General features: G+C 37.8%; 1 protein-coding gene across 6 annotated transcripts in view; it reads left to right on the forward strand.

Annotated features, from left to right (window-relative positions):
* The window catches only part of rxraa (retinoid X receptor, alpha a), a 131,949-nt gene that overhangs the window by 54,239 nt on the left and 60,802 nt on the right, over window positions 1-16,908 (forward strand). For all 6 annotated transcript variants that reach the window (XM_043221653.1, XM_043221655.1, XM_043221650.1 and 3 more), the window contains exon 2: window positions 12,528-12,638. In XM_043221653.1, the coding sequence (XP_043077588.1) occupies window positions 12,528-12,638 (111 nt within the window). The remainder of the gene's footprint in view (window positions 1-12,527; window positions 12,639-16,908) is intronic.

Here is a 16,908-nt window from a genome sequence, read left to right on the forward strand (position 1 = left end):
TTGTGGATCATTTTAGGTCAGTAATTCTATTCATTTTCTATTAATTAGGTTAAGCTTTAAACAGGAAATGATACCTATGTATGTGTGTATTTATATACAGACCCCAAAATAACCCCAAAGCTTAATCCATAGTAAAAATGGCAGGCGGTGTATACTTGCAAAAGTGTGAAGCAGATTGTGCGGTTCAGTTTTGACCGCGTCTTCCTGTCCACTCAGACAACAGTCTCGCTCTTCTGTCTAAGAGGATGCTACCGTTTGTGGCCCTCTTTGCTAAACACACCGTACACACAGCACACACATCTGCAGCACCTTGCTGATCTGGAGCCGCCCCCTTCCCCTCATTCCCGGGCTCAGCCCTTCACAAAACGCAGATAAAGCTGCAGTCAACATTTGTTTTGTAAATGGGCACATGCTGTAGAAATGTAATCCTGCCTACAGTTGATCGCTCAGTCATGTGACTTGACCTAGTTTTCCTTCTCTCCCTCACTCAGGATTCCATCCTCCTTCAATTCTCCTTTCACTCCGCTCCTTTGCTTTTCATTTAGCCTCCATGAAAAAAAAAAAAAAAAAAAAAAAAAAAAAACGAATCTATGTATGTGCTAGGGAAGTGCAAAATTACATCATAATTTAGTGGTCTGAACGACTAGCCTGTCTGTGACCAACACTATATAATTAGACTGGTTTAGGTCATGTCCACCCACACTGATCAGGAGCGCTTCTGCAATATGGTGAATTCAGGGTTTTAAATCGATGCATTCACAGGAACAATGTGTTTTAGAGAGCATACTGACAGTGTAACAGCTAAAATGATCTATTGGACGTTGTATTGTAATGTTCTCAATTTATTGCAGCTAGAAAATATATATAATATAGACAGACGTATATGGAGTATAAGCCTAGTAAAAAAAATTTTATAGAATATTCTGTAGCTGTAAAAGAAAATTTTAACATTTGTTGTTTTCGTAATTGTGACTTTTATGGAATTGTTTAATCTTCAAGTTTTTTTTTTTTATTTCTTGTTAGTCAGTTTTGACGCAGTTTCTGAAAATTTCCATTTCTTTCCAGATTCCGGTTTGAAAACCTGTTTATTTACATCTTGACCCAGCCACAGCAGATGTCTGTGTTTCTGTCTCCAGTTTTTTTTTGATGTGTCCATTGAGTTATTGTTTTGTTGCGCTTCAGGTTACAAGGATCTATAATCACTTTATTTTACAAGAAAATGTATTTGCTGTCATTACCACGTACATTAAAACAGCATGCGCTTCATTTATCATTGATATGCATTCAATTCAATAACAGGCAAGCGCTATAGTGTTGGCAACCTGCGTGGTTTTGCAATCACAACTCTATTTACGTTGCCAGATAATGTTCCTGTTTTCAGATGCCTGCGAGTTGCAGATGGAGAAAAACAATAAAGACTGCAGATTCTTTTTCACACAGACTTGCACATCTGCTTGGTATCTGAACGGGAAAAACATGCTATTTTAATATAACCCTAACAGTCCTTGAAAGCCCTCATTGATTCCAAAGCACGTTTTATTCCATTTTACAGTTAAGATGGTATGAAATACACACATTCAAGTCCACTCTCTGATTAGCCACTGCAGGAAGTGATTCATATGAACATCATCACTTATGAGCTCCACATGAGGTCCTCTCTTCATCTGTCATTTCAAAGCACATGCTTGTAGGCTGGAGTGTTTGCTCAGCAAACTGTTTGCAATCCTCGTCTGGATCGTAATCTTGCCTCGTGCCGCCCCACTTGACCTGCCGGGTTAGTTTTGCTCTCATTGTGAGCGCAGCGGCTATGCAGTCAACACACATGCAGTGCAAACGCTCCGATTTCTTTATCTTTGCATAATTGTGTGTTTGCCATCGTATGAGAGATGTGGACACAGGTGCCCTGTTGATATACTGAGATTTAAGCACTGAGCATTTTGAATATATGTGTGTTTTTGAGATCTTAGTGCACCTAAGTACAAAAAAAACAACAACTTCTGAATTTATTTAATTATATTATGTACATCGTTGCTCATTGTTCCGAATGTGTTCAACCGACATAAGTGCCCTCTTTTTTTCCCAATGACTTATTGCTTGCCAAACCAACATATTTCATTTACGTGGAGACATATTCAAATACATAATGAATCTTCAAAGTAGATTAAATACGACAAGCCTACTTAACTGTTGGTGTTTAAGAACAGCAAAGACATTTGTAAAAAAATCTTAACTGGAAAAAATAAATTGTTAGAACTAACAGTGCATTCTAAAGAAGACAAAAAAAATCTGAGAGCTTTCTAACCCACCAAAGAGGGCAGTGCAACAGAAATGTTCCCAGGTCAGGAAACACATAAGGACATGGTAATATAGTCCATGTGACATCAGTGGTTCAACTGTAATTTTATTACAGTTCTCAGGTTCATTAGAAGTATGCTGCTTGAGAACATAAATCCAAACAGTGGTGTCTTCAATGGCCCCATTTATGCAGACTTCATTCATAACACAAAACAAAAAAAAAAGTAGGTAAATGAATGAAAAGTTTTATTAACAAAGGCATACTGAGAAAAATATAAAACACTAAACTAAATGAAAACAGACTAAATCTCATGTCCAGAACACTGCTTCTTCTTCTTTTTTTATTTTGGGAGATGGCAATTAAGTCGCATGAGCCAAATAACATTAGTTGAAACCAATGTGACTGGCCCTAACGGAAGCATTATATTTAAAATGAAGTATTTTATATTTACATAGTTTTCAATAACGTTATATTATATTTACATTATTATATTACAAATATTTTATCTGTGAGACATGTTTGAAAAGGCTGGGTGCACGGCGCTTTCCACTGTCTCTTACATCCCGGCAGTGAAAAAGCCCATGGTTTGCCTCTTTCCAACATTAAATATACATTTTTTTTATTGCAAATTAACTAAGTTAAGTTAGACACTTAAGACTGATGCATCTCATGTGAAAGGGCAATACAGTGATGCAATACCGTCACCATCTGTTCTGGAGTGCCCCGGTTGTGTCAAAACTCAATTAGATTGATTGAATCTAAAACTGAACTCAATTACAGTCAGTGTTATAGAAATGTTTAGATTTAAATCATTAAATCATGTTCACAACAGAAATATAAAATAATTGTGTTGTACGTACATGTTTCATTTTTGTAAATGTTTCATTTGTTTTGCCATGTTTATATTTTTCAGTGTATAAGTGTGGACGTTTTTAGAAAAAATGCTACACCTCTATCCATATAATGCAAGTGAACAGGCACCATAATGTTGAAGATCTAAAAAGCACATAAAGGCATACAAAACTATCCCACACATAAGAGTCATTTCTTTGTGAATCAGACTGCACTGGTCACACTCTGTTTATGCATCCTTCCCTCAACTAATATTGAATTCAGATGCTTTTTTTTCAGTATGCCACTTGGTGAAACATTGATTGTGAGTTTGAAATAAATCGCCATCCCCTCACATCTAGTTAAGTGTTAATTGTATGCTATATTGTGAGTAGACATCCACCCCTAAAAATTAGAACAATGTGTTTTTTTATATTTGTGAGTTGCAGACTTTAGTGGTTTAGTGTTTTTGGATGACATTGTGGTGAACCAACTGACATTTCATGTTTGATACCAAAGTTTTTATCAGTTTGAGAGATCTTTAAAGACTCACTGTAATAATAATAAAAAAAATTACTAAACAATTTGGACTAGTACACTACTAGTGTACAGTCTCTTATGCTCACCAAAGCTGCATTTATTTGATCCAAAAGTAAGCGGCAATAGTGAAAAATTTAATAATTTCAAATTTGGAGTTTTATGCTGGAAAAAAAATAGATTTTCAGTGTTACCTTCAGAAATCATTTTAATATGCCTATTTTGGTGTATTGCACTTATTTGAAATGGAAATCTTTTGTAACAGTATAAATGTCTGTCCCTTTGGATCAATTTAATGCTTTCTTATTCAATAAAAAAAAAAAAAAAAAAAAAAAAAAAAACTGACTCTAAACTTTTGAACATTAGTTGTATGTAGCCCGGTTCACACTAAGACAAATTTTAGCTGCTTATAATATTCCTCTTAAATACGCTGGTTTTTCCATGATAACCAACATTTCAGCCCCGTGTGCAATGCAGCCTGCAGTCACTTAATAATGTGTGGATCAGTGTAAGATTCTGCACTCCTTTTTTAACATTTCTTGACTGTCGTACAGTCTGACATTAATACCAACTGAGACCCCCAGTGTGACATGATCATCATGTTTGTACAGTTTGACAAGTACAATTTTTAAAGGACTTTGACTGGAAAGGTGCAACTTAAGTCGGATTTACACTGCAAAGTATGTGGTTATTTAACCAAGCAAAAAAAAAAAACAACGACAAAAAAACCCCAGATGGATAGTGATAAGGGTGAATTTTTTTGTCTAGTGATGCAGCTTGAAGCAAGCTTAGCCCATTTAGACGTGAAACAGGATGTAGTTGTGGAGCACAGGTCATTTACTGTAACCTCAGCCCACTCCTCTAAATACTACCAGTTTTTCATCGTTGTTCATTTGGAATCAAATTAAGGTCAGTTTCGGCTTGATGTAAATATCAAAATAAATCTGTTTTTATAAGCATGTCTCTCACTCTCTGTTCTCCGGATCAGACTCCTATCATGTGTTCAGTAACGGTACAGATGTGAGCCGGGCGGCAGGATTTTAAACGCTTCCTTGCCTTAGCTCTCATCAAAGAAAGCTCTCTATTCACTGAGTCCAATCACACAAATTTGATTATGCTGTTTGCCCAAGGAACTTTTCGAAACGTTGGGCAGAAAGTGAAACCCTTGTTTCCAGCATGTGCCCCGCAGCAGGCCTGGCCCTGACATACAGAAGCCATCTTTAACATCTCCCCCTTAACCTTGTTATCACTGCCTCCTCCTTCCTTCCTGGCCCCTCCTCTCACTTTCGGTCTCTCTTTTTTTGCTTTCTGTCTTGCTTTCTCAAATGCTGTCTCTCCACCCCACTATAATGACATTTTTGACATTATTTTAAATATTACTATTATTATTATTAGCCATATCATGATCACTTTATAATACACTTAATAGCTCTCTAATTAAAGGAACACTTCTATTTTTGAAAATAGACCTATTTTCCAACTTGCCTAGAGTCAAAAAGTTGAGTTTTATAACTTTAGAATCCATTCAGCTAATCTCCGGGTCTGGCGGTAGTACTTTTAGCTTAGCTTAGCATAGAGCATGAGAGTATAGTTCCTAATTATATTAGCCTACAAAAACAGCCACTTTTAAATTTCAATCTTAGTACACAAGCTTCAAATAGGGAAATTATCAAAACTCTTTGGACATTTTTGAGCAAGATGCTAATGGCCTAATTAGATTCAGTGATCTATGCTAAGGTAGGCTAAAAGTACTCCCACCAGACACAGAGATAGGCTCATTTTCAAATAAGTGGAGTGTTCTTTTTAAGGGGAGACACTGCAGACCAAAACACTGCTTTTTTTATGCTTCTGTCAAGTTTGAGGCTTTTGTTTTTCATAAAATGTTTTTTCAGACTAGTGGAAAGAAAATAATATATAATAATATATAATATATAATAAAATATATAATAATAAAAAAACTCTTTAGTGTTTCTTTTATAGCACTTTATCTATTTAATAGATTTCAATGACAATACATTTTTTAAGGTTGTTTTCTCAAAATTTGTTTTATTTTTTCGTTCTACACTGAGGCATAAATCTTCACTTAAGTAGCACTTACACATCAAACTCTAAATTTTCATTTCTGTCTATATGCTGGAGGTTTTTACAAAATGATTTGTTTACATATAATTTGCTTGATTATATACAACATTTAACCTGCCCAAAATTATGAAACAGATTCCAAGCATTTTCTGAATTGAGTCACAAAAATTAGATACCAAAATGTTTTGAATTTTGGCTAAGTAACTATTAGTTATTTTTCTTACCCTATTCACCCACAGTGTTTTTAATGCATCACTGCAAAACATTTACAAATTGTAAACAATGTATAGCATTGCAAATATACAGAAACTAAACCAACAGTTAGACTGCATCATGACAAACGGCAATCAGACACAGTATGTGTCACTGTGGACTTGAGGGTGTCTACTGAGTCTGAGCCAAGTTCACTAAAAGTTAGACTATTTTCAACTTAACGCCTTTTTAATCATATGCCACCATTTTTTTTTCATGAACAAGTTGTGACTCAGTTTCCGTTTCACCATTTGGATTGGTTAGGCTAATTCTCAAAGATTACCATTGTTATTGATCCAGTATCAAATTTGTTTTCTGCTGTTCTGTTGGGTGGTGTGGCTTAGTAAGCAGTCTAAAAAGGTTGGCACAGGAAGTTCAGTGGTTATGAGTTCATGGGTAGTTGGCAGTGTGGCAGGGGGTGAATGTGGTATTTAGTTTAAAACAGCAAGGACCCGATGATATCAGCTTAGTGGGGTCTGAGAATGGCCTTTGACTTGACACCTAAAACCACTGCTCTCAGTGTGGGGCCCGCAGGCAGGCCTTGTGTCAGGCCGTGTGACCTGTCTTTTTTTTTTTTTATTCTTTGATTGTTCAAGCCGGAACACCTGTGGTCTCAGCAGTGGCCTTGTTAAGGCTGGAATTTCAGAGTGAGGTAGGATTACGCCTCCTGTGGGGACCTTCACTATGAGAAAAAGACAGAATGTGTTAAAACGTCACGTGAAATGTAAAGCTTTTCAAGTCCTCCTTGCGTTTTATGTCTTTGGCTTTAATCTTGACCTCTGGACACTGTCCTTCTTTTCAATCCCCTTGGAAACCTGGTTTCGCTGACTAAACGTTAAGTCAAAATTCGTTACGGTCTGCGACGTCACGTGGGTTATTTCTGAGGAGAGAACAAAGGCTTGACGGAAAGGTGCAGGGATAATGTTTCCAGTCAAAACCGGACAGTTTGCTGAGCAAAGGTTTGACATTTCCTTCATGCTGATCAGCTTATAAGGCATGCGTTCTCCAATGAAAGAGCGAATGTGTCCATGCGTCATTGATTCCCAGATACATCAGAGTTAGTAGCTTTTGGGGTTTAACCAGGAGACCCAACAAAGTCAGGCTGTCATCCTTGATGGGCTTTGATTAAAGCGCCGTGGTGGTTGTGTCCGTCAGATGTAGCGTAACTGTCAGTGCAGTAATTGAATCTAATGAGAGGCTTCTCTGCCTGATTATTTCTGTAAGTGGAAAGCAAACATCTGAAGTTCATTTCTGGACACCACAGTGGAATATGCTCATAGGCCTTGAGAGAACAAGGAAACCTGGTTAAGACGACCGCATTTGGCACGTGTGTCCACAGCGAGAGTGTTTTAAAAGGGTTGTTGGTGGATCAGTTAAAGAATTGTTTAAAAAGTCTCCCCGTCTTTCGCATTAGATTGAAAATGCGCTCCTCTGAATGTTTCCACATTCAAGGATGAGGCAATCTGTTTAACGTCACTAGCCGCTAATACAGAGGAGACAACACAATAGGCTTTTCAAGGACGTGAGGAATGCTTTACGCCCATGCTTCTCTGAGCTCTCAAGGCTGTTTATTGGGCCCAGGAAAAAGGACCCTGCAAAGTGTGTTTACAAAATCGAGTCGGTAATCAGATGGGCACAGATGTAGTATTGCAGATAATGAATCTAAATGAATCTTCATGAGCTAAACCTTTTTTCCAACTCAGTCCTTTTGAAATAAGCAGCCCTGAACCAGTGAAATAAAAGGTGAAGGCCATCATTTCGGCATTAGCTGATTTGCAAAAAAAAAAAGTACTTTTTTGAAACACATCTGCCGTTGGTTGAGGAAAAATATAGCCTGTAATAATATTAAATGAGTAGTTCACCTAAAATATTTAAGTTCTGTCATAAATCATACTCGTGTTGTTCCAAACTTGTAAGGCCTTTGTTAATCTTTTGAATAGAAGTTAAGATATTTTACAGTAACGCAATTACTATGTTCAAGGCCCAGAAAGGTAAATCATTAAAAAAGCGTTACTAGAATAGTTTTGTGCAAAGAAAACCAAAAATAATGATAGTACCGTAACGCATGTAAATTGTTTAATACTGTCATTATTTTTGTTTTCTTTGTACACAAAGTATTCACTGACATCAAATTGACTATGTTATTGATTTATTCTTCTAGCTTCATAAAATTGCAGTTGAACCACTAATGTCAAATGACTATTTTAATGATGTTCTTACTACCTTTCTGGGCCTTGAATGCTGAATTGCTCAACTTGATGTTTCTCTTTACTTTTGTGAGTATTAGTTTTTGGTTATCTGGAGTGTTTTCTTTTAGCACTGATTTTTATAATAGATTATGTATTATAAAAACAATTTAAATAAGTGTGTATATGGTAACACTTTATTTTAAGGTCTCACAACTAGCTGCCTATTAGCATGCATATTACTAGAATACTTGCCATTTATTTGTACAAATGAATCGCATATTAACGCCTTGTTCTACATGACCTTATTTTACATCCCTAATCCTACCCAATACCTAAACTTTACCATACTAAGTATTAATAAGCTGCTAATTAGGAATTTTAGGAAAAATCCATGGTTAATGGTTAATAAGCGTTCCCATAACGAACTTGAGTTTTTAACCTTTTACGTTTTTACTGTTGCTGTATTATATTTTGACATTGAAAAGTGTTTCCACAGTAACAAGATTGAAGTGGTTTGCAAAAAAAAAATCAAATATGTAATAACATTTGAAACTACAACAACTAGAAATTCAAACTGTTTCAAGCAGTTCCCATCTCACACTGTGGCCTTGTGACCCTTGTGTCCCTGTGGTATAACAAAATCTGAATTTTCATAAGCAGAGGGTTTTTTTTTCCGGTTTAGACGGGCAAGAAGGGAGATTCAAACTTGTGTGTCCTTCATGAGCACCATTGGCTCTACACCAAAGAGTATGTGTAGACCCTGTTTTAGATGGCTTTTATGTCTTTTGCATACCTTTATCAATACTTGATCTCAGGCTGCTGATAGCTGTGCTAGTCTCTCGTATCACCATCTCTTTCTAGAGTCCGTATCCCATGCTGGCATTTATTTTGTGGTAATGACAGTCTGACTGTAAACCATTATGTACTTAAATGACAACATGTGTCATGATTATATTTCATAATGCAAAATATTACAAAGTCTATTTTTATAAGCACAATATTCATGGGAGCATTGTCTTAATGAGCCAGTCTACTGTATATTTACCGAGTGCAGATTGCTACTGATTCAGGATGCTGAATCAAGAGAGAGACATTAAACTTGACTAATCAGGGCCAAGTCATAAAGCTTGAGTCCAGAGGAGCTGTTAAGAGAGTGATTACTTGATCTTAATATTCATCAAGACTGTTTAAGATACAATCACGCGTTTGCACGCTGAGTTGTTTACACACATCTCTGATTAAAACCATAAATAAAAGGTAGAATAGCTTGTCTGTCTGTGGCTTCTAATTCAGAAATTACTGAGTGCTGTAATATTGTGAGAAATATGATTTTAATCGAGTCCATTATGAAGCTATAAATGGTCGAGCATATTTGGCAAAATTCTAGCATATCTGGAGCATTTCAAAAAGCGTTTGTTTTCATTATATCCCTTTTCTTTAAGATTGTGATTGAGAACTTCCTTTTCCCTACTCTCCTTTTCCTTTTTTGTGGTGGTTCCTGTCCTTCCGCATTACCCGTGTTTTTGGAAAAGCCGAGGTTGACTGGAAGCCTTAGCTCATGTGTTAAAGCGGTAATTTTCAGTGACATCGCTCAGAGCAAGCGGGGATGTGTCATTGTCCGCCCTTCACTAGTTACACAATACGGAATCTGTTGTGCTGAAATGAAGGTGATTCACTCCGTCGGGGTTTTAGGCAAGAGCTAATGGGCCCCGCTGACCAGTCGAGCCAGGGAACGAGGGATATGCCACAGGGAAACGTGTCCCCAATGGCCTAAATTCATTTTGATGACCGTCGCTGATTACAGCCTATTTATTTCAGCCATGTTCAAGCCTTGTATTACATGCTTAATTTAGTTTACGCTTGCTGGATTTTACAGGATAGATGAAGTGTGTCCTAGAAAGCAGAAGTGTGAAAACTTAATATGTTTTATGTGCTGTTCTTTTTACTGTGTCTACCAGACTTCTGCTGCATTTACGAATAGGCTTATACTTTAATCTGGACAAATTCTCCAATAAGCAATGACTAATCACCTGATTTATAATCAGACTTATGCTCATGCGTTTAACAGTTTCCTATAATCTCTTGTGGTTTTCACATGATTCTAGTTTTTCATTAATGCATACTTCAGCTATTTAATTTTTTTTTATTTCAAACACACTTATTTGTATCATTTAGATGGAAGAACAATTCATTTTCACTGAGAAAAATCATTAAGAAAGAACAGTTCTTTGGAATTAACTCCCTTATTCCACGCTTATTTCATAGCGAACAAAAATTACCAAAAACAAGTCCGCTCTAAGACTCAAGTGCTATTTTCAGACTCTATTCATACGATTTGTGTGAGGAAATTTGAGTTGGCGATTATCTTCCACTCCAGCGAACTGTTAACATGAAAATCACTTCAGATCATTGAGTCAGTGAGCTGAACTTGAGAAAAAGATTGGTCTTATTCATAGACAACCTGTTTAGTTCTGACTGTGAACAAGATCAGTCAAATCATTGAAAATAACTAGCTCAAAATTATGATCCGTTCATGACATTGAACAGATTCAGATCTCAAGTTCAACTCACTGACTCGATGAACCAGTTGCAGCTCACTAAAGGGGGAAGTTTTCTGTCATATGACTTTAGAAGACTTAGGAATATTGAATTCGTCTACTATGTACTGTACATATTTATTTATTTGTGAATTGTAGGTCTTTGGGTTATTTTAGGGCAAAGTAAAAGTTTGATTCTTGCTCATGACTTTCTTTAGATGTTTTCACAGTACTTTTCTTTTCTATAGTCTGTATTACCTTGCCTTGGTATCATTTTTAAGGGTCCTTGTCTGTCTTTGACATTTCCACGTTTTTGTCATTTTAATCAAACAGCTGCAGCAGGCGCCTAACAGGCAGTCAGTCCGTCCGTTTCCTGTCCCATCCCCCCTTCTTTGACCAGAGCATCAGCATCCCAGCCAGCTTATCATGGGGAACTAATTCAATATCCCTGTGCCTGTTTTAAATGTCATTGGCTGAGCTCATCTGGAATGACATGTTTTTCATGGTGGAAGTAAAGGCGCTTTATTGAGCAGGGACCAGAGCGGGGGGATGTGGCTGCCCTTCGCTCTTCACGTTCACTCCGATTCGAAAGGTCTACGAGCTTTAAGATCATTCGGTGCACATTCAGTGCAAGATCGCTCATCCCGTCTCTCATTGGCTCTGTGAGTCATCACGCATCCTCAGCTGACTTGTGAAAGTAGACTTATGGCAAAAGTTAGCTCTTCAAATGTCAGTCTATCTGCTAGCACAGACTAGTTTTATTTTGCTCTTGCAGTTTTACAATTGGTTTAAACATCATTTCAAATATTATGGTGACATTTTTATGGTTTGTTCGCTTCAAGGTTTTAAAGTATTTAAAGTAACTCCAAACCATTTCTAATTGAACTTCAAACTACTATTTATTTTTTTTTTTTTTTTTTGTTGTTGTTGTTGTTGTTGTTGTTTGTTTGTTATGTCTCAAATTTCACTTATCTGTTCACAGACGTAAGAAAGCCATAGAGATTTTAAACAAATTGAGAGTGGGTACTGTTTAGTTGTGGGTGAACCTGTCCCTTTAAGGTTGTCTTCACTATTGATTGACAGCAAAGCCCTTGCGGGTACTATCCTGTGATCTCTTGCCCACATGGATGATGATATCAGTTAACCCATTGTACTAGAGAAAAGGTCCTAGTGTGAGGAATAGCCTAAAACCTCTGAGATGCACAGCATGGCTTCTTACCCAGACCCCTGCAGGCATTGCCTGTATCATCTGGCCTTTTGCCCATACTGAGTCATCCGCCTCTGATCTCACCCCTGCTCCTTTCTGAACTCCCCCCAGCATTTTTGTAGCCCCGTCTCGCATGTCCAGCAGCCACTGGGGTTGTGGGTCAAAGAATAGGGTAAAACTGGAAATGTGAGAGGTCGGCCAGAGCTAGCTGTGGCAGATAGAGGGGCAATATGCGAGGTTGGACAAGTTAAATAACGTTGCTTCTTGAAAAGATCCATTTCAAGTATAAAGGGCAAATAAGCATTTGCTCTGACAGGTCTGCCATTTATGTAAACACTATGTATTTATATGTATGTATGTATGTATATATAAATACATACATTATGCATATTCTTGTGTGTACTACTATTTTCATCATAGTATTGTGAATTCCTTACGCTTCAGATTGCTGAAATTAAAGGTATTTATTAGTGGTAATAATATTACATGAATTGCAACATTGCAATTATTTTGATGAATCGATGAATTAACTTTGTCGTTATGAATCATTTATGATGCATGTAGTAAAAGTCCATCCACATGTGTTTTTCCTGTAGGGTTCCTGAAACCCCAGTGCTCGATACCACCGCCACCTCAAAGAGGACGAGCAGAAGCATGCACATGTTTCAGCGGAATGTGCGCTCTTCATCAACGCAGGCTTTCTACAGGTAACCTTTGCATATTGAGAACTGCACAATCGCTTACGCTCTCCACAGCGCATAAACGTCCAGCAATAACTCGTCTTCTGGCATCTCTGTAGCTCCACCGTAAAATAATCCTGCCTTTTTGTGTGCGTCAACTGTTCCCATGAAACCTTATGGATCTTACTTTCAAGAACACTAAAGATACATGCGTAAATCAATGCATTGAAGTCATATTTAGAGCCCTAAACGGATTTCCACTGTGCTCGGCTATAACTCATGCCAAATATGTCTGGTCTTGTAATATGTCTGCGTTTGAAAGAAACAAGACACATCTTGTGTGCACATACAAACACGCCCTCTAATCTGAATTAGTGTCTGGTCCCCTTGATATGTTTTGGTCTTACAGTGCATGATTTACAGTTTGTTATGCTAGTTTAAAGGGATGATGGACATGTTAGCAACAGGCCTCCTTTGAGGGATCCTTATGGGGCAACATTATGGCACTTTCTAGCTGTGACCCTGTGGTATGTGGGGAATGGATCACTGTTGGCTTGTGTGTAAACATGTTTTGTTACGTGTCTTTTATTGCCTTGTCTTTGAAAACATAGCTCAGCGTGTTTAGCTTGTGATGAACTGGTTCTTTTTAAGGAATCAATCCTAGAGAATCCAGTAGGACAGCTGTTCTGATCTGGTTTCACGTCAAATTTGATCAGTTAATGACTAAAAGTTGTTCACTGCACAAATGCAAATGTCCATACATTAAAACACTGAAATAAATAAATTTTACAGTTTTAGATAAGGACATGACAAGCAATCTGTATATAATGTAACTGAGTTCAGTTAAATCAGTTTGCAGCTAAATCATTTGATTGGACAGATGACCTTTAACTTCATCAACCCTTAAAGTGTCTACTTTTAAAATTTGATAAGCCGATTTGTTTTGCTACTTTGCATGTGCACAATCATATGGCTGGCTGCTTGCATTTAATTAGTTGCATTATCATTTATATATTTATAAAAGTGGCCCCACTCATGTGCCAGGTGCATTGTGGGAGACCTCATCCATAAAATGAAATACCATTTGGATTAATCTCTTTGATTTAGTTTAAGAAGAATTGGTTTTGTCAGTTCACATCGCCGTTTTTTATTAAATCCATTTTTGCTAACTGTTTGCTTAAAGCACAAGTTTAAGGCTCTTTCATCGCTCACGCACCCATGTGATTGAATGCATGTTTTATACTCTCTCAACCCTGAAAGGCATTGCAAGCATCTTTCAATAGCTACTACAGACAGTCCGCACACATCACTCACAACAAAGGGCTACTTTTATAGATCGTATACAGCGAGGATTCTTTGGTGTAGTTGCTTTACTTGGAGCTTTTCGCTCTTCGCTCTTTCTGTTTGTAAAAAATGTTAAATATTTCCGCAAGCTGACGTGGTGGTCTTAAGACGGTCCAGAGCTTTGGCAACACAAATGGGTTTGCCTATAAAAATGATTTCTGTCTACATATTGTCTTTTCCAAAGCCCATAATAGAGCTTGTGGAGAACCAGTCTTTAAAACCCTGCGTGGTGCTCAGCAGTCTGTTCACGGTTACTGTGGAAACCCTGCGGTCTGGTGTGGTGGCTAGCCTAACTGGAGTCGCTCGTTTATAGAAGTAGTAATAGCAATGTTTCTAATTAGGGAATGTGTTTTCATAAATCTCTACAGAGCATGAGGATGTGTTCCAGTCTTAGCTTGTTGCTTGTACCTTGGTGACCAAAATCACACATTAGAGTGAGGAGAATGACATGGGTTCGTTGGCGAATGAAGCAAGGGAACGAACGTCACCCAGGGAGATTTGAATCCCTGATGTGGCAGCACTTTGGCTTCCAGTGGTTTTACATTGTGTTTTTTTTTTTTTTTTTCAAAACATAGTCTTACTGGAAAGGGACCGTGAGAAACAAGCCGATGTATTTCAGTTCCAACTTTAGTTTCAAAGGCGCTCGTTTTTTTATTAATATTATTTTTTAAAGAAAAGCGCCCATATGAAGTGCGCAAGAGGGAGCACTTAAAAAACGGCTGCGGAGGGGCCTCACAATGCCGTCCTTGTGCTGCGATCTGGGCTCTTCTTGCTGCAGCGAGCAGAGGAATGGAAAAGATTATCCACAGGAATGTCTGGGGTGCCCTCAAACGCAGCGCTTCGTGTGACCGGCCAATGGGAGAGCTCGACCGAGTGGCGGGCTAATTTTTTCCTGATGAACTCAGCCGCCTGCTTCATAATGGAGTCTGATTGCCAGTGCTGAATTCACATATGGTCCATGTTTGGAGAGCCCCAGTGACAGGACCACTTCTGTAGCGGGCAGAGGGAGACGATAGCTGGCTCGGTTTTTTGTTGTTTCATTAAAGTTGAGGGTTTAGGCAGGCTCATTTCAGGTGTGTTGCAATTATTCACATTTTATTGACATCACTTTACTTAAGATCTAGTTACACCCCAAAGCTGAGCCTTATTACTTCTGGCCACACTTAATTACATCGCGGTGCATCCCACGGCTTCATTAATTCTCCAAATTAATTTGGAGGCTATTTATTGTCCCTGGTTCTTGGAAACAACTTTTGCGGCCCCATTATGGCAACTGGCGGTAGAATTAACCCCATAAATTACCGACTCGTTTTACTTGTGGTGGGTGTGTTTTAGCTCGGTGGAACGCCGCCATCGGCCTACAGAGAGACAAAAAGGGAATGTGGTCAGGTTTCCGAAACCAAAGCATGTGTTTGTAGACCTTGTGGTCGCACGGGAAGGGGAAGGGGCACCGTGGGGTCAAAAGGTGAGTGAGGTCAAGGAAAGGAGCTCGTTAGCTATGACATGCTCAGCACTCCCTGTTTTTTAATTGGCTCTGGTTGCGCGTCCTCGCCACTTCCTGTTGGCCTGGGGCCGCCGGAGAGGGGCCTGGAAACTCCAGCTTGTTGATTATAGAGTTGGGCCCTTTATTCGCTCTCAGATTCATCACTACCCGGCTATTTTAATGGTCTTATTTATTTAAACTGTGCTTCAAAGGTAACCCAGTGGAGAAATAACAATTCGGCAGCCATTTTATTTTAAATGTCTTTATGTCATGTGTACTCATGTTGGTTTATATTCTCACAGCGGGCCTGCAGTCTGTCATTATTTGGGTCGTGGCTGCCAAAAGGGTTTGGGCTAATTGGATTTCGAAGTTCATTTTCATCAGCTATTTGATAAAGACCTGGCAGCGGTCCTAAAAACTCCAGCCACCCTCGGTATCCGCAGCAATGAACGCATTCCATAAGTCGGGACTGTAATAAGGAGAAGTGAAAAGAAGTTTGATCAGAGTGATCTCATCTGGGAGAGACGTTTTACTTTATTCCCTCATCAGCCTCGTGTAAACACTAGAAGCAAAGTGGGAGTCGTGCAGATCTCTGTGATGGATTTTTCCCTGTGACACTGTCAAGCATATTTTGTGCTAATCTGCCAGCTAATTGAAAGCAGCTTGCTTTCATGTCCAGTGTTACAATGCCCATGCCTCTTGAAATGAAAATGGAGGATGCATCTGTTATATTGGCTTTAAATGAGGTGGGGGGTTTTTTGGCTCTGAAATGTCAGGCGCTGTGATCTATTAGCAGAGAGTGTAGTGTGTCTGTCAGATGACAATGTAATGCAAGCCACTGAGCAAGCATTTCTGGAGCTATTATGATTGTATGATGAAGTATCTAATAATCTCTAGCTGTGAGAAGAACTCTGATGAATATTAGAATTTTAGGCTTAAATTTTGAAGTTTGAAGTAGAGATCAGTTTGACATATATATTAGCAACATTTCAGTGTGACTTTTTTTTTTCTAGCATAATAATGATAATAATACTTCTTATTGTTGCTCCTTTTGGTAATGGCGGTGGTGGTAGTAGTAGTAGTATATGCCATTGGATGTGCAATACTTTCTTAGTAGTCTTAATAATAGTAGTAATCATTTATATAACAGTAAAATTATTATTATTATTATTATTATTATTATTATTATTATTATTATTATTATTACTAATACTATAGATAGACAGTAGTGCTATCAAACGATTACATCCAAAATAAAAGTTTTTGATTACATAATAAATGTGTGTGTGTGTGTTGTAAATGTCAGTATTTTCAAAATACATGATGTATGTGTGTGTATTTATATATATATATATAAATACATGTATAGTTTTATCATTTTTATCATATATAAATATTTACTACATAAACGTGAAATATTTTTCTTAAATAGTTATGAATGTGAGTGTATTTATATATACAAAATAATCA

Source organism: Puntigrus tetrazona, chromosome 21 (genome assembly GCF_018831695.1).
Source record: "Puntigrus tetrazona isolate hp1 chromosome 21, ASM1883169v1, whole genome shotgun sequence".
In the NCBI taxonomy this organism is placed as follows: Eukaryota; Metazoa; Chordata; class Actinopteri; order Cypriniformes; family Cyprinidae; genus Puntigrus; species Puntigrus tetrazona.